The 22,088-nt window shown below is 46.7% G+C and overlaps 1 protein-coding gene across 14 annotated transcripts in view; it reads right to left on the reverse strand.

The window, feature by feature from the left end:
• LOC135554256 (nuclear factor 1 X-type-like) overlaps positions 1-22,088 on the reverse strand; it is a 184,267-nt gene that overhangs the window by 115,588 nt on the left and 46,591 nt on the right. For 9 of the 14 annotated variants that reach the window (XM_064986439.1, XM_064986435.1, XM_064986432.1 and 6 more), the window contains one exon: positions 19,995-20,526. In XM_064986439.1, coding sequence (XP_064842511.1) covers positions 19,995-20,526 — 532 coding nt within the window. Of the gene's footprint in view, positions 1-19,994; positions 20,527-21,048; positions 21,232-21,322; positions 21,936-22,088 lie in introns of those variants that run through there. The other 5 variants (XM_064986431.1, XM_064986436.1, XM_064986440.1 and 2 more) reach the window with 2 other exon arrangements.

Consider the following 22,088-nt stretch of genomic DNA (forward strand, 5'->3'; position numbering starts at 1 on the left):
TTATTATTTGCACCTGTGCCTCGTTTTCCCTGATTGTATTTAAACCCTTAGTTTCCCTCAGTTCTGTGCTCTGTGTTTGTATGTTAGCACCCAGCCCTAGTGTTCTGTGTATTCTTGTCGATTCCGGTGGATGCTCTTGTGGAATTCTGTTTTTGTTTTTGAGGATCTCTTAAGGCTTTTTTGTGCTATTCCTACCATCTTTTGGATTTACTATTTTTGTATTGAAGGACTTCTCCTTTTTACTTTATTAAATACACCGTCTTAAGTACTGCTGTGTCTGCCTCATCTTCTGGGTTCTGCTGACTGGGTTCTGCTGACTTCAAGAGAGCGAGAGTTGCACCCCTTCTGAAAAAACCTACACTCGATCCCTCCGATGTCAACAACTACAGACCAGTATCCCTTCTTTCTTTTCTCTCCAAAACTCTTGAACGTGCCGTCCTTGGCCAGCTCTACCACTATCTCTCTCAGAATGACCTTCTTGATCCAAATCAGTCAGGTTTCAAGACTAGTCATTCAACTGAGACTGCTCTTCTCTGTATCACGGAGGCGCTCCGCACTGCTAAAGCTAACTCTCTCTCCTCTGCTCTCATCCTTCTAGACCTATCGGCTGCCTTCGATACTGTGAACCATCAGATCCTCCTCTCCACCCTCTCCGAGTTGGGCATCTCCGGCGCGGCCCACGCTTGGATTGCGTCCTACCTGACAGGTCGCTCCTACCAGGTGGCGTGGCGAGAATCTGTCTCCTCGCCACGCGCTCTCACCACTGGTGTCCCCCAGGGCTCTGTTCTAGGCCCTCTCCTATTCTCGCTATACACCAAGTCACTTGGCTCTGTCATAACCTCACATGGTCTCTCCTATCATTGCTATGCAGACGACACACAATTAATCTTCTCCTTTCCCCCTTCTGATGACCAGGTGGCGAATCGCATCTCTGCATGTCTGGCAGACATATCAGTGTGGATGACGGATCACCACCTCAAGCTGAACCTCGGCAAGACGGAGCTGCTCTTCCTCCCGGGGAAGGACTGCCCGTTCCATGATCTCGCCATCACGGTTGACAACTCCATTGTGTCCTCCTCCCAGAGCGCTAAGAACCTTGGCGTGATCCTGGACAACACCCTGTCGTTCTCAACCAACATCATGGCGGTGGCCCGTTCCTGTAGGTTCATGCTCTACAACATCCGCAGAGTACGACCCTGCCTCACACAGGAAGCGGCGCAGGTCCTAATCCAGGCACTTGTCATCTCGCGTCTGGATTACTGCAACTCGCTGTTGGCTGGGCTCCCTGCCTGTGCCATTAAACCCCTACAACTCATCCAGAACGCCGCAGCCCGTCTGGTGTTCAACCTTCCCAAGTTCTCTCACGTCACCCCGCTCCTCCGCTCTCTCCACTGGCTTCCAGTTGAAGCTCGCATCCGCTACAAGACCATGGTGCTTGCCTACGGAGCTGTGAGGGGAACGGCACCGCAGTACCTCCAGGCTCTGATCAGGCCCTACACCCAAGCAAGGGCACTGCGTTCATCCACCTCTGGCCTGCTCGCCTCCCTACCATTGAGGAAGTACAGTTCCCGCTCAGCCCAGTCAAAACTGTTCGCTGCTCTGGCCCCCCAATGGTGGAACAAACTCCCTCACGACGCCAGGACAGCGGAGTCAATCACCACCTTCCGGAGACACCTGAAACCCCACCTCTTCAAGGAATACCTAGGATAAGATAAGTAATCCTTCTCACCACCCCCCCTTAATGATTTAAATACACTATTGTAAAGTGGCTGTTCCACTGGATGTCAGAAGGTGAATTCACCAATTTGTAAGTCGCTCTGGATAAGAGCGTCTGCTAAATGACTTAAATGTAATGATGTAATGTATTCGTGGCTCAGTTGGTTAAGTGACTGTTTCTCACTCCGGAGACCCAGGTTCGTAACCGGGTCCTGACAGACAGGGGGAGAGAAAGATAGGGAGCTGAAATGAGAGAGAGAGGGAGGGAGGGAGGGCTGTGCTGCAGAGGGGGGAGAGAAAGATAGGGATCTGAAATGAGAGAGGGAGGGAGGGAGGGCTGTGCTGCAGAGGGGGGAGAGAAAGATAGGGAGCTGAAATGAGAGAGGGAGGGAGGGCTGTGTTGCAGAGGGGGAAAGATAGGGAGCTGAAATGAGAGAGGGAGGGAGGGCTGTGCTGCAGAGGGGGGAGAGAAAGATAGGGAGCTGAAATGAGAGAGGGAGGGAGGGAGGGAGGGCTGTGCTGCAGAGGGGGGAGTGAAAGATAGGGAGCTGAAATGAGAAAGGGAGGGAGGGCTGTGCTGCAGAGGGGGGAGAGAAAGATAGGGAGCTGAAGGGAGGGAGGGCTGTGTTGCAGACAGGGGGAGAGAAAGATAGGGAGCTGAAATGAGAGAGGGAGGGAGGGCTGTGCTGCAGAGGGGGGAGAGAAAGATAGGGAGCTGAAATGAGAGAGGGAGGGAGGGCTGTGCTGCAGAGGGGGGAGAGAAAGATAGGGAGCTGAAATGAGAGAGGGGGGGAGTGCTGCTGACAGAGAGTGAAAGTTGTCATAAAATGACAATAATGAGAGGCCTCTGTGCCACCCACTGACCGCATCAAGACTGCAGTAATGACAGGGCTTGCAGTTCACACAGCGTGCGTGTGTGTGTTCTAACTTTACTAGTCCTCACAAGGATAGTAAAACAAGAAAGAAAAAAAGGTGGGGACATTTCGCCTGTCCCCAAAAGGGAAAACGCTATTTTAAGCTTACGGGTTAGGTTTAGAGTTAGGTTTAGAATTAGAGTTAGGTTTAGAATTAGGGTTAGGTTTAGAATTAGGGTTAGGGTTAGGTTTAGAATTAGGGTTAGGGGTTAGGTTAGAGTTAGAATTGGGGTTAGGTTTAGAATTAGGGTTAGGAGTTAGGGTTAGGTTTAGAATTAGGGTTAGGAGTTAGGGTTAGGTTTAGGTTTAGAATTAGGGTTAGGAGTTAGGTTTAGGTTTAGAATTAGGGTTAGGGTTAGGTTTAGAATTAGGGTTAGGGGTTAGGTTTAGAATTAGGGTTAGGGTTAGGGTTAGAGTTAGGGTTAGGGTTAGGGTTAGGGGTTTGAGGTAAGGTTAGGGTTAAGGTTAGGGAAAATAGGATTGTCAATGGGAATACATATTTAGGTTCCCACTTGGATAGTAAAACCAATGAGTGTGTGTGTGTGTGTGTGTGTGTGTGTGTGTGTGTGTGTGTGTGTGTGTGTGTGTGTGTGTGTGTGTGTGTGTGTGTGTGTGTGTGTGTGAGACACACGTGCCCTTGTGTCAAGGCTGAAAAATGACCCAATTTATTGGATGCCATTTTGTCAACATACACAGCTTTCAAAATAATACACAACCAGTATGCATACTGTATGCATAACATGCTCCTCCCACTCACTACCGCTGTCAAAGCATCGTCTGCATGATTTCTTAGTGAAAAAATGTGTCCAGCGCATCTCACTGATTACTCTACATTGCACTCCCGCCGTCTCCCTGTCCTTGGTGAGGTCATGTTAGAGCGGACACAGCGGCTAGCATGCTAAGTGAGATGGGGCGGCTCAGAGGCCAGGGATTGGGCTGTGAGCAGATGTCCTCTCACGAAATGTCACAGACAACACAGCCGCGTCCGGTGCAGCTGGCCTGCATGTATCAGGGCGAGTGGGGAGAGGCTCAGAGCTGGCGTTCAAGCTACACAACGCCAAGGAAAGTACATTTCAAAAAAGAGAAATAAGCGGAAAGACATTCGAAGCCAAACCAAACCAAAATAAAATCTGAAGGTTTAGCCCCCAGTGCGTGTAGGACATGAATGTTACCGGACAAGACCGAAAAGAAACACAGCTACGGACCTGAGGCGCAGAGAAAAACCCTGGTATTTTTCACAAACAGCTCGTCAACCACAAAAGAGCCTCTGTACTGAAGGCCATTTCAGTTAGAGTTCTGGCCAGGACAACTTCACTGAGAGAAAAAATGAGATGGAGAAATGGAGAGAGAGAGAGAGAGAGAGAGAGAGAGAGAGAGAGAGAGAGAGAGAGAGAGAAAAACTGGTTCAAAGAAAGAGAGAAAGAAAGGTTTATTTGATTAACGCCTTGGAAGATTCAGTATGGGAAAATAATGTGTGTAATTTGGAACTGTTTGTTTTGCATTAGGCCATATAATATCACACATAGAAAGCCCCTGAAAAAGAGATGTGTGAATAGAGCCATCTTTTTGTGACGTGGGTTTTGGGAAACATATCAAATGTGTCTAACTAAGATGGTTTAAACATGATGTCAAAGCAGATCAATGGGGAGCTTCAATCAATGTCAACCGATTTGACACAATCCACACCATATTATGCACTGTAATTTGGCTGAGCAGAATATAATGTAACTACGAGACTGGAGTGTGACGTAGGTATATGAGTCAGAGAGCACAGACAGGAGTCCTCTCCTTGTTGTGGATTTGACTTCCTGTCCAAAGATCAAAACAGGTCTTCCACCAGAGCATTACATTTTCAATGTGCATTACAACGGTCAGAATTGACCCCAACATTATTTGCCTGTTGACTCACACGGAATTCTTTGGCTGCTATATGAATCGCTACTGTACATACTTCAGTCTGAATCTGCCATCGTTGAAGACGTTCGTGGTCACATGGGGCGCTGTACAAAACCAAGTCCTCGGCTTTTGTTTAAACTACTAGCTCACAGCTCAGACACCCATGCGTACCCCACAAGACGTGCCATCAAAAGGTCTCTTCACAGTCCCCCAAGTCCAGAACAGGCTATGAGAGGCATACAGTACTACATAAAGCCATGCCTCATGGAACACTATTCCACATCAGGTAACTGATGCAAGCAGTAGAATCCGATTTAAAAAACAGATAAAAATACACCTTATGGAACAGTGGGACTTCAAAGATACACACACACACACACACACACACACACACACTTAACAAGACATGCACTCTACACACATGTACACATGGATGTTGTATTGTAAATATTTGATAGTGGAGTAGTGGCCTGAGGGAACACACTAAATGCATCAGGTAAAGTGTTGTGAAATATTATGTAATATTTTAAATTGTATATAACTGCCTTAATGTTGCTGGACTCAGGAAGCTGCTGCCATAATACAAATAGTGACTGGATCGTCTCTACCCACAGTATCAAAGCCAATGACCAATATTGAAAATGTCGCTTTACCCACGTGTGTTCTGGCTCTGGCCCAACCCATTGGTTTCTGAGACCAATCAGATGGTTTGAATGTGTTTGCATTATGTAAGGCCCTCATACTCTACTCTGGACCTCGAAGCAAGTTCCACTGTGTCTTTTCATTCTTCCTCTCTAGTCAGGGACTGATTTAGACCCGGGACACCAGGTGGGTGCAATTAATTATCAGGTAGAACAGAAAACCAGCAGGCTCCAGACCTCGCAGGGTCAGAGTTGAATACCCGTGCTAAAAGGGCCCGGGAGGGAGTCAAATTCAGAGGAGTAGAAACAAACGTTTGGCCAGAGTAATGAGTCTGGGTAACCAGGCAACCAAAATTGTCCGAAGCATTTGTAGAGTATCTGCTGCATGTAAAAGAGAACGCTCTGACCGAGGTATGGAATATTCCACCAGGTCACTCCTGAACCAGCTCTCGCTAGAACGCATTCCGCAGCCAGAGCAGAAGGTAAAATAAACTCTGATGAAAGGAGCAGAAACAACAACAAAAAAGTAAGCATCGACTGTATTCTCTGGGGCCAAAACCACAGATAAAAATCGAACCGCAGAATGGAGGCCAGATTGCTCTAATTCACTGTCAACTACGCTTTTTTTACTGCAGAGCCTAGAGAGAGAGAGAGAGAGAGAGAGAGAGAGAGAGAGAGAGAGAGAGAGAGAGAGAGAGAGAGAGAGAGAGAGAGAGAGAGAGAAAATGAGAATGAGAGAGAGAATGAGAATGAGAGAGAGAATGAGAATGAGAGAGAGAGAATGAGAATGAGAGAGAGAGAGAGAGAGAGAGAGAGAGAGAAACAGAGACTGGTTCAAAGAAAGAGAGAAAGAAAGGTTAATTTGATTAACGCCTTGGAAGATTCAGTATGGGAAAATAATGTGTGTAATTTGGAACTGTTTGTTTTGCATTAGGCCATATAATATCACACATAGAAAGCCCCTGAAAAAGAGATGTGTGAATAGAGCCATCAGTCCTGATTCTCCCGCCCACACCGACTCCTCTCTTCCATTCACAATGTCTCTTAAATTGTTTGCCCTCTCCTTTTAATGTCAGTCTCTAAATCATCAGCTCTTAAATAAACACAGCGGCTTGGATTACCCTCTAAATCTCCGCCTGTGCTGCTAAGGAGCATGGGACTCAGGCTCAGGTAATTCCGTTTCGGTGCTCCCCTGTAGGTTTGGGTTGCTGGAAGAGAGCCTCGATCATATTAAACAAAGTAGTATAATGGAAACTTGAGTGCAACTCTGGAGCAGTGTGGTCTGAGTCAGATAATACAGGAACTAGCACATGTTAGCACAAAACTATAAGGCAAAGAGATCTGCAAACATCTCACGTCAAGAATTCCTGACTTTACCATTATTTGAACATCATCCCTAAGGCCATTTGAATTCAAAGTGAATTCTGACAAAACATACCATATGTTATTGGACCTAAACCAACAAATCCAAGTTTCCCAGTCCAGTGTGGTGACAGATTGCACCCAGTCTAGGACCGGTGGGGGGGACCAAGTCAGGGCCTGCTGTAGCCATTCTGTACACCCTCCACTCAGGGCAGGGGTACCCAGTATGAGCAGTGAGGTGAATCCCAGGTCCTGGGCCTACCCAGGGACTGTAAGGTCACGTATGTGCACTGCTAGGTGTGTGTGTGTTGTGATGTGTGTGGCATCAGGTGTAAACTGGGGTTCAGGTGCTGGGTGGGTGAGTGGGAGCACTGGGAGACTGTGGAGAGAAGCAAGCACACATATGCTGTGCTACGGATGCCGTTTGTTGTCGCTCGCTCTGCCACTATTGCACACACACACACACACACATACATAGACTCACTCATAGGAGTTGAGATCTTCGGGGATCTCTTGGTTGTTTTGAAGGGCAAAACAGATTGCGTTTGAAAAATGGAAGGGAAAGAGATGTAGCCTCATGTTTATGAACTATAACAATATTTTCAAAGGGTGGCTCTGAACGCTACAGTGGCTCTGCCCCATGAGAGGAGGCTCTCTCATAGGCCCTCCATTTGAACTAATCCCATAACTGGGCCATCAAAACACAGAGACACTTCCTGTGTGCACAGGATGGGTCACCTAGGATAGGTACTACTGCACCTTTAGATGTTATTCAATTAACAAACGTAGGTCTGTAAACAGGCCCACTGAAGCTAACCTCTGAACCAGGATCTCAGAGATCCCTCAGATGGGTTTGACTAAAGGAGACCAAGGTGGAGTGAATCTTCTCTTTGAGTATGTATTCCTTTATTGGCATTTCTGCTTGAATTCAGACATATTCAAGTAAGTAATGCTCTGTCTATAGGGTGAAACAGATCGGAGTGGATTCCTCTGGCAGCTGTGTGCCCTGCGGTTGCCTACGTTACGGGTCAGAGTTCCACAGCAACAGCCCAGCACCACACTCTGTGTGCCAATAGGAGCTGTCCTAGAAGCACCTTGGATACCGACCAGCAAAGGTATGCAGGGAACAGGGGTAGGTGCCATGGCAACCCCTTGCAGGGGCTTTCTGGTCAATTACTCAAAGCACAGGTATGGTTGTGTGCATCAAAAGGGCAGGCACCGGCCTCAGACACTAAATAGCCCAAAACACAGTGAGTTGACTTTCAAAATGTGAAAGCTCATAAGTAAATACACCAATATGCACAGCCAAACAAACCGTGCAACCTCATAAACGTGCTACTTCCTGCTTTAATCTTCTCCATAGTTTCTTATTGCTTCTAAAAAAAAACATTTGGTTTTTCAGTCTTTTATGAAATGTATGCTTGGAAGTGCAAATAAGAATTCAAAAGAAATTATAGGTGAGTGCAGAAGTGTTGACGGTTATAATGAGAATGTTACCATCCCATATCATGCCTGTGAAATGGAGCCTCTGGTCCATATGAAAAGCAAAAAGACGGCATAATGAAGTGAGAGTGTCAGCTGATTTTGTGATTTTGTGCCGGAGCCCAGAGCCGAGTCGAGCTGAGCCCTGCTTCCTCTTTAAGGAGGGAATGACTGGACTGGGCAGCAGAACCCAGTAGAATAGCATGAATCTTCAACAGACTCAACAAAATAATAAAAGGTGTGTGTGCGTGTGCATGCGTTTTATTGTATACTATTCTCCCACAACCATGAGTACATTTGTGAGAAAATAATCAATATAACAGTTATGAGCAGAAACTGAGCAATCTAAATTAAATAGACAGTTGCCACTTGGTCAAATGTTGCCCATTCATAACTGTACACAACTGTATAGTATCAGCACAAAGCATTTCTGAAAACTTTGAGTTTTAGAAGTAAGTTTTGAGTAGCACGTCTCACAATGCCATCATGATTAAATTACTGTATCTAAAAGAATGGCCAATTGTTTATTAACTAATTCATTTAGAGAGTGAAAAACTAGTGGAAATACTATCATTGTTTTGATATGATCAAAAGTGCTGTCTCCTCTGTTGGTTCGGCAAAGGCCTGTTTGTTTTTCAGCTGCTCAGAGGCGTTGCGGGTTTATTTATTTATCAGATTCCCATGAATTAAAACATTTGCGCTGACAAACAGGCAAACGGACGCATTAGCACCTAGTTTACACCCTGCGTCCCCTGGCTGTCAGCTGGCGTGGCAGAGCTCCGACGACGCACACGCCTTTAAGTGATGCGGAACCAGAGAGGGTCTGAGACCGCCAGGGAATCTCAGCTCATCAACACAGACAGCATTAAACATCACGATATCCCTGAATGGCGGTTAATATTCTACTAAAACAGAACTGTGTTTGTCTGCAGGGTTAGGAACGTAATTGTAGCATTAGCATGTCCAACTATTAAAAACTCCATGCAGTTACAGTTTCTACAATACATACAGAACTTGTAGGCTATATCCATATGTAGAATGCCTAAATACACAGACATAGCTGTATTGTTACTGTATGTTAGTGCCCCCATACCATGTCCTCCAAAGGGAGTGATGCCCTTACCTCTGTCTCCCTCACTTCCCTGTTATTTCAATGAACAAAAGAGGGTCTTGAGGCCGTGGGTGGATCCATAAAAGGAAGAAAGAAGCAGTGCTCCTGGTCCTTGCTGAATGGGGCCCTTTCACACTTAGAGAGGCCTGTTTACTCTAAGTCAATAATGGGCCTAATTTTCTGATCATTATGGAGTCATTCCAGCCACCCCCACACCCATCGTTTTACGCTCTCCCATCATTCAGGCCGAATGTTCTCCGTGAAGACCCAGGTCTCTGTCCAAACGGATTTGAGGCTCGCTCGCAGATGCAAACACACGTCAATTGTGATTTGTTTTCTTTTTTGGTGTGCCTGTCAAACCCTCATCAAGCCCCCTCACAAGACACCTTCTCTCTCTCCCTGTTCAGCTGCTAGATGTGGGAAAAATGCTATAGCAGCTGGGCAAATAATCTATAAAGAATTACTATTTTATGTTATTTTGAATATAGATTTATTTTTACAGCGTGTTTACTATGCAGTTTACTGTTGTTACATAGTAAATACCATTTTGTTATTTAGCATGAAGTCATTCTCCTTTCTCATTGGGCAAGATCTGAGAATGAGCCTCCATTTTGTTTTGGACCAGTATCCCTTACAGCACAATCACAAGTATTAACACTAAAAAGTCATGTGAAAATATTCTCACAATGTATCACTGTTGAATAAAATGGTGATTATTATATTATGAAATATAAAGAGGTCAATAAATATAAAATAATATACAATATCATCTACATTTTAGAGCTGATATTTCGTGTCGGCTCGCTAAAAAAGCCACAGACATGACGGAGGGAGATGAGGCCGCGAAGGGGGGGAAGTGTTCATCGAAACCATCGAAGAAAGGTTAAAAACAAGAGAAAGAAAGGATCAGAAGGAGAGGCTGGCAGAGGCTGTGCGGCGGTTTGAAAAGCTGCCCCCTTCCAAACAGAGCTGCAGCTTTGGGTGCCAAACGCTGCCAACCAGCCACACTGAGTTCTGCCCTGCCTCTCTTTGTCTTCACCATGGCATTTTGCATCATCTGTATTTAGAGCTATTCTTTTACATTATATTAGATTGAGTGATGTCACTACAGCCACAATTACTACTAATAATACCACTAACAATGATACAATAAATCATAATAATAGATAGAGAATTAAATATTTAGAGTTGTCATAAAACAAACTATGTTGCTACTCTATTTAAATGGCAGAATTTGATAGGGAGTAAATAACATACTGATAGAGATCCCGTATCAGCATTCCCAGACTGTCTGTGCCTCCACTGTCCCGGGTTCCGTACGGAAAGAGCTGTGCCAATTACAGGGCAGCCTTTCCCCGGCTCTGCTCTACTGGGCCGAGCGCGAGCGGATCAGAATCTGGTTGGGAACTGGGCAGGCAGCTCTCACCCCTTCTCTCGCTCCCTCGCTCCGCGGCACAGGGAGCTGAGGAAGGCCAGTCCACCCCTCCTGCGTGGGTATATGTTTTTGGGGACAGACAGATTTTACGCCTGGCTTCTGTACAAAAAGGCTATAAGAAATCAAGCAGTGAGACGACAGCAGTAGAGACAAAAGAAATAGATAAAAAATAGAAAAACAGCTCATCCTCCTTTAGCCTTTTCATTCAGATGAAGATGAACAAAATTATATTTATAAGGAGGGCTGAGACAACTAAACAATTGTATATGTTTCCGTGCCCATGATGCTGTGCTTGCTATAATGTGTTATTTAACTACGATACATGTTTGTAAAGTAATTCCGGTAAATATGTGTCCATTTTAAATCAGTAAAAACAAAATGATAAGCACAAAATCATAATTAACAGAAAACAAAAGAGAAAAATGCTGCCAAAAGGGTCCTCAGTCACTGTAGATGAATGTTGATCAGAATAATGAATTATTTGTAATGATGTTTTCTTGGGACAGCTAAAATCAAGATGCCTAAAGGAGACATTTAGATTAAATCAAATCAAAATGTATTTGTCACGTGCGCTGAATACAACAGGTGTAGGTAGACCTTACAGTGAAATGCTTAAAAAAAGAAGGTGTGTGTGTGTGTGTGTGTGTGTGTGTGTGTGTGTGTGTGTGTGTGTGTGTGTGTGTGTGTGTGTGTGTGTGTGTGTGTGTGTGTGTGTGTGTGTGTGTGTCTGTGTGAAGGTAAGTAAAGAAATAAAACAGTAAAAAGACATTTGAAAAAAAGAGTGGCAAGGCTATATACAGACACCTGTTAGTCAGGTAGATTGAGGTAGTATGTACATGTAGGTATCGTTAAAGTGACTATGCTGGGGGTGGGCACACAATGCAAATAGTCCGGGTAACCATTTGGTTACCTGTTCAGGAGTCTTATGGCTTTGGGGGTAAAAACTGTTGAGAAGCCTTTTTGTCCTAGACTTGGCACTTGACCTTGTGAATGTATTGTTTTTATAAAGAAAATGTGATACTATGATAAAGTATGTCTGTGTACTAACAAGCCAGTAAATGCACTGTGATTATGGAGGAATTATGGGTAAAAGTGGTTAAGGAGCGCAGTGTCCCTGCAATCCTAACCACCTAACTAACGGGTTGAGTCTTTTCATCTGTTCCTCAGACTTCCTATCACCCTCGAATAATCTGTTTACCAGCGATTCCACACACTCTGCGCTCCTCACACACACAAAGGGAACTGGGAAAACTAGGGCCCTGAAGACGGGCCAAGCTAGGCTGTTTGAGATCCCTGCACCCTTTGCATATTAAAAACACCACTGTGTCAATGACACTGTTCTGTCATGAGTGGCTCGCCGACGCTCAAACTTTATTGGTGCATTTATTCCAATGACAACAGCATATTAAACTTCCATTGAGAGGGTTCACGGGGTGTTTTTCACACGAGATGAATGTGGCCCCCGTCGCGCCGGTTCTCAGTATTTCTCTGTCGGCCCGGGTTACAGCCCAATGCCAGAACATTGGAGGAACACAGTTCTGTTCTTCTTCCAGAAGTCTGCAGTTCAGTTTATTTATCGGCCAAGGAAAAGAGCAGATCTTTTTTCCTGTAAAACTCATGGTTCTTTTTAATACTACTTTTAATGTCCGCCGCTTTTCCTTCATCACCGTATATCTGACAGCCAAACACTCTCGGCCAAAGCATGACGTACCCAGACTTAAAGGATCCACATGACCGTGTGGTCCCATCCACACTCTCTCTGTGTCTGGGCACAGGGACAGAGACAGTATGAGACAGAATGGTGCAACAGCAGAATCAGAGAACATAGGACCAACGCCCATCCACAACCCCCAAACCTTCCCAGGCCTGCTTTCATAATAGACAAAGACAAAGACGCAAAGGGCTGGGGGGGAAATACAATTCTGTGTCACATTTGGCAACTTCATATCAATTTCGAAAAATCTGATAATACCATTATCTCCTTTTAAAGCTCGGGATATTGTGCAAATCATATTAAATCTGTACATAGATAAGGTTGACAGGGTGTTAAGTCTTAAGTCTCTGTCGATCTCCAAGGCTCTCACTCTCTTTGTTCGGTTTGGTTAAATCATTCTCTCTGTTCTCTGCCGTGGTCTGCGAGATGGAGAGTCTGGGAGATGGAGATGGGCTCGTAGTCCCGGCGGGTCAGCGCCAGAGTTCACCGCACCATGGAGCTGGCATAGGTCAGCGACCCAACAATGCACATCCCTGGACAAGATCTCTCCTAGCATGGTGGACAGATGAGGGGTGCACTCAGAAACATATCATAACAGAGCAGTAATGAGAGCCGTATGAGGGAGCACGCTCCAAACATGACTAATACTGGAACAGCGGCGATTCATCAGATTTACAAATATGGAACACACCGCACAAAAACATGAACTTTTCCCATCGCGCAGTGACCTGAGCTGAGCCGTGGCAGGGCCTGACTGGCTGAGCCATGGCAGGGCCTGACTGGCTGAGCCGTGGCAGGGCCTGACTGGCTGAGTCGTAGCAGGGCCTGACTGGCTGAGCCGTGGCAGGGCCTGACTGGCTGAGTCGTGGCAGGGCCTGACTGGCTGAGTCGTAGCAGGGCCTGACTGGCTGAGTCGTAGCAGGGCCTGACTGGCTGAGCCGTGGCAGGGCCTGACTGGCTGAGTCGTAGCAGGGCCTGACTGGCTGAGCCGTGGCAGGGCCTGACTGGCTGAGTCGTAGCAGGGCCTGTCTGGCTGAGTCGTAGCAGGGCCTGACTGGCTGAGCCGTGGCAGGGCCTGACTGGCTGAGTCGTAGCAGGGCCTGACTGGCTGAGTCGTAGCAGGGCCTGTCTGGCTGAGTCGTAGCAGGGCCTGACTGGCTGAGTCGTAGCAGGGCCTGACTGGCTGAGTCGTAGCAGGGCCTGACTGGCTGAGTCGTAGCAGGGCCTGTCTGGCTGAGTCGTAGCAGGGCCTGACTGGCTGAGTCGTAGCAGGGCCTGTCTGGCTGAGTCGTAGCAGGGCCTGACTGGCTGAGTCGTAGCAGGGCCTGACTGGCTGAGTCGTAGCAGGGCCTGACTGGCTGAGTCGTAGCAGGGCCTGACTGGCTGAGTCGTAGCAGGGCCTGACTGGCTGAGCCGTGGCAGGGCCTGACTGGCTGAGCCGTGGCAGGGCCTGACTGGCTGAGTCGTAGCAGGGCCTGACTGGCTGAGTCGTGGCAGGGCCTGTCTGGCTGAGTCGTAGCAGGGCCTGACTGGCTGAGTCGTAGCAGGGCCTGTCTGGCTGAGTCGTAGCAGGGCCTGACTGGCTGAGTCGTAGCAGGGCCTGTCTGGCTGAGTCGTAGCAGGGCCTGACTGGCTGAGTCGTAGCAGGGCCTGACTGGCTGAGTCGTAGCAGGGCCTGACTGGCTGAGTCGTAGCAGGGCCTGACTGGCTGAGTCGTAGCAGGGCCTGACTGGCTGAGCCGTGGCAGGGCCTGACTGGCTGAGCCGTGGCAGGGCCTGACTGGCTGAGTCGTAGCAGGGCCTGTCTGGCTGAGCCGTAGCAGGGCCTGTCTGGCTGAGTCGTAGCAGGGCCTGACTGGCTGAGTCGTAGCAGGGCCTGTCTGGCTGAGTCGTAGCAGGGCCTGACTGGCTGAGTCGTAGCAGGGCCTGTCTGGCTGAGTCGTAGCAGGGCCTGACTGGCTGAGTCGTAGCAGGGCCTGACTGGCTGAGTCGTAGCAGGGCCTGACTGGCTGAGTCGTAGCAGGGCCTGACTGGCTGAGTCGTAGCAGGGCCTGACTGGCTGAGCCGTGGCAGGGCCTGACTGGCTGAGTCGTAGCAGGGCCTGTCTGGCTGAGTCGTAGCAGGGCCTGACTGGCTGAGTCGTAGCAGGGCCTGACTGGCTGAGTCGTAGCAGGGCCTGACTGGCTGAGTCGTAGCAGGGCCTGACTGGCTGAGTCGTAGCAGGGCCTGACTGGCTGAGTCGTAGCAGGGCCTGACTGGCTGAGTCGTAGCAGGGCCTGTCTGGCTGAGCCGTGCTTTATTCAACATCTGATCAAAGATGAGCTCAGCCCGTTCTTCCTCCACATCCCTGAACCAGTATCATCAGCAGCATCAGGAATTACCTCAGGACAACCAGTCCTGGGTGACTGACTCTTACAGGTTAAACGCAATTGCATTACGTTGGGTGAACAGCCAGGTATTTGTCTAAAATACTTTTGATAAGGGGCCTTGCAGCTGTGGAGCGGCAGTGTAAGCTGCTTTGATCAGTAATAGCTAGTCCTCACTGCCCCGCCCATAAGGCCGAAGTCTATAATTGGACAAAAGCACTACTGCAGAGGAGGAGAGGAGTCTCCTGTCACTCATACTGAGGTGGAAAAACCTGCAGCTGGCGACGGTGACATCAGTGGGCAGGAGAACTGCAGCACATCGACGGCTCAGATGCACTGATAAGGCCTGGACTCTGATACCTCCTGAAAGACACAGACACCCTGGGAGCTAAGAATAAAACGGTAACGCTGCCACTCCAAAGGTTAGAATGGAACCACTCACTGTTCCCCCTCTCTCCCCTACACTCACTGTTCCCCCTCTCTCCCCTACACTCACTGTTCCCCCTCTCTCCCCTACACTCACTGTTCCCCCTCTCTCCCCTACACTCACTGTTCCCCCTCTCTCCCCTACACTCACTGTTCCCCCTCTCTCCCCTACACTCACTGTTCCCCCTCTCTCCCCTACACTCACTGTTCCCCCTCTCTCCCCTACACTCACTGTTCCCCCTCTCTCCCCTACACTCACTGTTCCCCCTCTCTCCCCTACACTCACTGTTCCCCCTCTCTCCCCTACACTCACTGTTCCCCCTCTCTCCCCTACACTCACTGTTCCCCCTCTCTCCCCTACACTCACTGTTCCCCCTCTCTCCCCTACACTCACTGTTCCCCCTCTCTCCCCTACACTCACTGTTCCCCCTCTCTCCCCTACACTCACTGTTCCCCCTCTCTCCCCTACACTCAGTGGACTTTTAAAGCCAGCTCCTTCAGAGGCTCTACTGGTTCGTGCTCTTTAAGATGGTACTTTCCATGCTTGCAGTGTACAGTGGAGGGAGTGTGGGCTGCTGTTGAGGTGTTATGATGGTGAAGCTTATGGGCAGGAGAACCAGGTGGAGCCTATGGCTGTCAGCCGACAGTTCTATGAGGTCTCTGTAGAAGTGAGGAGGCTCAGACCCAGTTTTTAAAACACTTTCTATTCTCTGACGTGAGTGTGGGCAAAGATGCGGGGAAACAACGATTTCAACAAAAGGTAACAAAAAGCAATGATTTATGATGGAATACCACCCCTGTACAGAGGCACAAAGCCAACCCACTGGGCAAAAAAACGGTTGAATTGACGTTGTTTCCACATCATTTGTCCAAAATATTCTATGTGCTGACGCTGAATCAACGTGGAAAACTGATTGCATTGGCAAAAAGTAATCAATGTAAGGGAATTTCCTATTTTACCCATCTTTTAACCTAAATCCAATAACACTGTGGGGGGAAAAAATGATGTTGAATTCACATTAGGTGACAACTCAACCAAATGTAAATCAAAATTAGACGTTGAACTGACGTCTGTGGCCAGTGGGAAGTGAGGGAATACTATATTTAATTTAGCTGAACTGCAGCATCAATTTAAGTTTCAGAAAATAAATTAATCTTGACATACGTAAACACACACACACACGCACACGCACACACGCGCACACACACACACACAGAAGGGTAAAACAGTATCGGGATGACTGGTGAATACTGGAGCAGGGTAAAAGAGCTAAGCTCTAAGGGGCGGCTTCACAGGGAGCTAATCTGAGCCTGGGTTAGCGGCAGCACATTGTGAAACAGGAAGACGAGCTCACAGAGGCCCAGCTAACTGACGCTGAGTTACACACTGTGCTGAAAAGAACCCGGCATGGGGTACTCTGTCACAGAGGCCTGCAGCACCACGGTGCCAAGAAGCAGAATTAGGGCTCTGTAACAGTACACTTTCCTGGTGTAAGACAATACGTCTCTTTAGCCTTATACTAATGGATAACCAACGCAGGAGAGGGTTCTATGTACGTGAGGGTTCCATCAGCCCGTACCGGAGTCAATCAACTAACTGCACCCACAGCACACCTGACAACACTTTTCACTTGAGTGTTTCATTGCTAACCGACAATAGGAATCACAGAAAACAAAATGGAAGATTCATTTAAGCACGATCACAGTGGACTGTTCAGTTATAGACAAAGACGAACGTCAAAAGCAAAATCTTCAAGCAGCAAATGTATTGTCAGACAGAAATTGCAAGGTTACTTCATAAGCATGAAAAATGTGCTGTCAAGACTCAAAACTATTTCATGCAGAGTCCTTATTGCTTTTCTCATGATCAATGTCATGGAATAGAAAAAGATGAATAAAATTGTGTAATCAGAGACAGATTCAAATATATTATTATTTCTATTATTATTTAAGATAATTTACCAAACAAAGTGTGGAATTATTTTAGTGATACCCAAGACAAGCTATCTAAACAGCTAATATATAATAAATTATCAATTCATCTTTAAAATTCTGCGGAACATTTGACCTCCGACATGGGGGGCTCTGTGTATCCACCAGACTAAGAGAAACGTAAAATTCAATATATACTGTACATTTCCTTGACACCGGGGTCTCCTCTATTTCAACATGACATTTTCCATTCCAAAGTAAGTCTCCACATGTTCCATACAAGTAACTGATGAAAAAGGACTGCTTATAGAGTATCATATAAAGTTTGTTGACGAAACCTGTGTTGAATTTGGACAAATAAAAAAGTGAATAAACATACTAAACCAAACTGACGATCTAATATAGAGAAGGGTATAGAGAAGGGTTGTACGCAGTGTGCATGTGTGTGTGTGTGTGTGTTTGTTTGCATTAGTGTATGGAAGTCTCTGTATATAAGCTATAAGAGTGTGTGTGAGAGAGTGTCCGTGTGTGTGAGAGAGCGGGAGCGAGTGTGTGTTGGCGAAGTGACCGAAGCAGGGCTGACTGTGAGGTGGGCTGCAGTTCCAGAGAAAGTAGAGCGCGGGAGGCTGAGGCTGAGGCTGAGGCTGAGGCTGAGGCTGGAGACGGGGCGGCTCTCCCTGCCACAGTCGCCTGCATCCCAAACAACCTGGGACTGGGCCAACTGTCACCATGCTCTTCAGACCAGAGACACACAACAGACTGCTACTGACACACACACCACACCACACACACACATACACACCACATACCATACACACACCACACACACACCCCGCACAAACACACCACACACACCGCACAAGCACCGCAAACACACACCACACACTCTGGATCCAGCATCACTACTCTGGACGGTTCTGACTTAGAATATGTGGACAACTACATATACCTAGGTGTCTGGTTAGACTCTAAACTCTCCTTCCAGACTCACATTAAGCATCTCCAATCCAAAATTAAATCTAGAATCGGCTTCCTATTTCGCAACAAAGTCTCCTTCACTCATGCTGCCAAACATACCCTCATAAAACTGACCATCCTACCGATCCTTGACTTGGGTGATGTCATTTACAAAGTAGCCTCCAACATGCTACTTAGCAAATTGGATGCAGTCTATCACAGTGTCATCCGTTTTGTCACTAAAGCCCCATATACTACCCACCACTGTGACCTGTACGCTCTCGTTGGCTGGTCCTCGTTTCATACTCATTACCAAACCCACTGGCTCCAGGTCATCTATAAGTCTCTGCTAGGTAAAGCCCCGCCGTATCTCAGCTCACTGGTCAGCACCCACCCATAGAATGCGCTCCAGCAGGTATATTTCACTGGTTACCCCCAAAGCCAATTCCTCCTTCGGCTGCCTTTCCTTCCAGTTCTCTGACTGGAACAAACTGCAAAAATCACTGGAGCAGGAGACTCATATCTCCCTCACTAGCTTTAAGCACCAGCTGTCAGAGCAGCTCACAGATCACTGCATAGCTCATCTGTAAATACCCCATCCAACTACCTCATCCCTATACTGTTATTTGTTTATTTTTTATTTTGCTCCTTTGCATCCCAGTATCTCTACTTGCTCATTCATCCTCTGCACATCTACCATTTCAGTGTTCAATTGCTATATTGTAATTATTTTGCCACCATGGCCTATTTATTGCCTTACCTTCCTTATCCTACCTCATTTGCACACATTGTATATATACTTTTTCTATTGTATTATTGACTGTATGTTTGTTTACTCCATGTGTAACTCTGTGTTGTTGTTTGTGTGAGTGTCACTTGAGTGTTTCATTGCTAACCGACAATAGGAAACACAGAAAACAAAATGGAAGATTCATTTAAGCACGATCACAGTGGACTGTTCAATTATAGACAAAGACGAACGTCAAAAGCAAAATCTTCAAGCAGCAAATGTATTGTCAGACAGAAATTGCAAGGTTACTTCATAAGCATGAAAAATGTGCTGTCAAGACTCAAACCTATTTCATGCAGAGTCCTTATTTACTTGCTCATTCTCTACTTGCTCATTCATACTTGCTCATTCATCCTCTGCACATCTACCATTTCAGTGTTCAATTGCTATATTGTAATTATTTTGCCACCATGGCCTATTTATTGCCTTACCTTCCTTATCCTACCTCATTTGCACACATTGTATATATACTTTTTCTATTGTATTATTGACTGTATGTTTGTTTACTCCATGTGTAACTCTGTGTTGTTGTTTGTGTCGCACTGCTTTGCTTCATCTTGGCCAGGTCGCAGCTGTAAATGAGAACTTGTTGTCAACTGGCCTACCTGGTTAAATAAAGGTGAAATAAATTAAAAATAAAACACACACACACACACACACACACAAAACAGCCTTAAAGACACTAATTTATAGTCAGACAATTACTGTGCACATTAGCAGATGTGTGCACACATTTGCAGATGTGTTTGTTTACAGACAACACACCCCTAAACATGCATATTTGAATTCAGACATATTTGCACACAAGCACCTGAACAAATTTACCAGCACAGACTTTATCTCTGGATAAGCACACATTTACAGACACATACACAACTCAGAAACAACACACAAACTAAACGGTGTGTCAGTGGTGTCAAATGTGTTCTGTAATGTGTTGTATTATAATTGTAATGTTGATACGGCGTTACATTTGGAGGCGATTCTCTTTATTTATCACAGGCATTTGGTCAGGTGGTGCACGGGGAGGAGCAGGGTTTGGCAAGGCTCAGAGTGTGGCTGCAAAAGGCCTTACAAACTGACTTGTGTGTGTGTGTGTGTGTGTGTGTGTGTGTGTGTGTGTGTGTGTGTGTGTGTGTGTGTGTGTGTGTGTGTGTGTGTGTGTGTGTGTGTGTGTGTGTGTGTGTGTGTGTGTGTGTGTGTGTGTGTGTGTGAAAAAGACAGAGAAAGCTGTAAGGCGTTCACCAACTGACCTGGTGAGTGGATGAAGTAGGCCAGGTAGAGGTCGAGCTCCTTGACGGACACGCCGATGTGGTGGGGCTGGACGCACAGGCCGTGGTTCGCGCACTGGGGCGACTTAACCAGCCGCTCTCCGTCCGTGCTCTCCAGGGGGCTGCCCTTGAACAGGATGACCATCACAAGGTCCAGCCGCCACACCTTGTCGGCCTGGCGGAGACAGTCGATACGGCGGATCTTGCCCTTCTGGTCGGGGTTGGAGAGAACACAACAGGGGGGCTTCTTGCCTGTGATGGTGAGCACAAAGTCCTCACGGAACTCGGGCCGGATGTCCTTTCGGAGCTTGGCCAGCAGCCGCGACGCCCACTTCTGCTTGATCTCGGGCTTCTCACCCAGCAGCTCGTCCTTCACTGCGCGTTCTTCATCCTTTGTCATCCTCTTCTCGTGCTTCTTGAAGTACTTGCGTTTGCGTGCTTGCAGGTTGAACCAGGTGTAGGAGAAGGCACGGACATGGGGGAGAAGGGCCTCGATGAAGGGATGAAATTCATCCTAACAGAGAGAGACAGAGAGAGAGGGGGGGGGGGGGTGCTCTGTTATTCTCATGCAGTATGGTGTCATGCAAGCAGCTGAAGATCAGTTATTGAAGATAGAAGAGCGATGAGGCAATTTACTGACATTTTTCCCCAAAATAATTCCTGTTTTGATAGAATGTAAATGCACTGCCAATAGAGGGGATTCAGTTCAGAAACAACTTAATTAGACAGGGCGAGCATTACCAACAATACCACTAACTGACATAATAATGATAATAATCATAATCATAATAATCATATCCAAAATGTAATAATACTGTAGGTACATACATACAATTACATTGCAAATAGTAAATTACTGGTCCTGTCCTTCTCACAAAAAAATATAATCTGAAAGCACATTTAAAAACTATATTAAACTGTAATAACAGATTAATTTACATTTAAAAGACAAAAGAGACGAAAAAATTAAAGGCGAGAAAACACTTGTTTTTTACATCCACTGTAAAGGAGAAGTTATTCAGCTATACCATAATACCTTCACTACACATCGCTCAGCGACAATGCCTAGATCTCGCCATAGTGTTCCTGTGCCAGGGTTGCCACACACCGGTCGTTCACCGCAAATCTTAGCCGCCACAAGACCAGTGTTAAAATGTGCAGCTAAAAGATCTGCCATACCATGTCCTATGTCTCCTGCTGCCATGCAAAAAGAAGTCTAACCAGACTCACATTTCAACAACAAACTGAGAGCGGACAGAAATCACCACATAAACACACTGCAAGAGGAAGACAGACGGTCTGGTAGTTACCATTTTGCACTCTCATCATAAATTTGGCACAACGTTCAAAATGAAAAAGAATTCTCCAACACCACTTTCTTTCTCGCACTCACAAATGTACAGCAAGTGCTGGTTTGACAGGGTGTAAAAAATGTGCAAAAGATCACTGGTTAAATCTGGGACAGAAAGACAAAATACCCACATTTAAAGAGAAGAAAACTAATATTGAGAAATAATGGAAATATGGTAAAAATAGAAATGGTGAATGGTATTTAAGAACAAAAATGATCTAAATATAACAACTGGAATAGACACATTTAAAATAAACAAACTCTCTTCTTTTGCGCTTCCCCCACCAAAAAAACAAGGAAATAAAGCAACAACAAAAAATCCTTGGCAAAGCGTAATTGGTAGTGGTGTTTGCTCAGATCTGTGGGCCCCGTATGACTCAGAGAGACACACACAGGCGGGGGGAGGGGGGGGGAGAACCGAATCAATGTTGGACAAGCGCGTACGACCGCTGGCAAAGCCGAGTGCTGCTTCTTTTTTCCCCTTTTCTCTCCAACTCTCTCTCTTTCTCTCTCGCCGTCTCTCGTCCTCTCCGCGTTCTTTCCCTAACCATTGCTTGAGCCTTTGCCAACACGAGTAGGGCCCACCTATTTGGCAGCAAGATGCCTGTAGCCCAGCCAATGCGTTAGCTTCAAGAGCTGAAAGGGAGGGAAAGGAGAAAGGAGGGGGTAGGGTTAGTGGCAAAGAGAGGGAGAGAGCCGGAGAGAGACTGAGAGAGGGAGAGTGA

The sequence above is a fragment of the Oncorhynchus masou genome, chromosome 14, assembly GCF_036934945.1.
Source record: "Oncorhynchus masou masou isolate Uvic2021 chromosome 14, UVic_Omas_1.1, whole genome shotgun sequence".
NCBI lineage: Eukaryota > Metazoa > Chordata > Actinopteri > Salmoniformes > Salmonidae > Oncorhynchus > Oncorhynchus masou.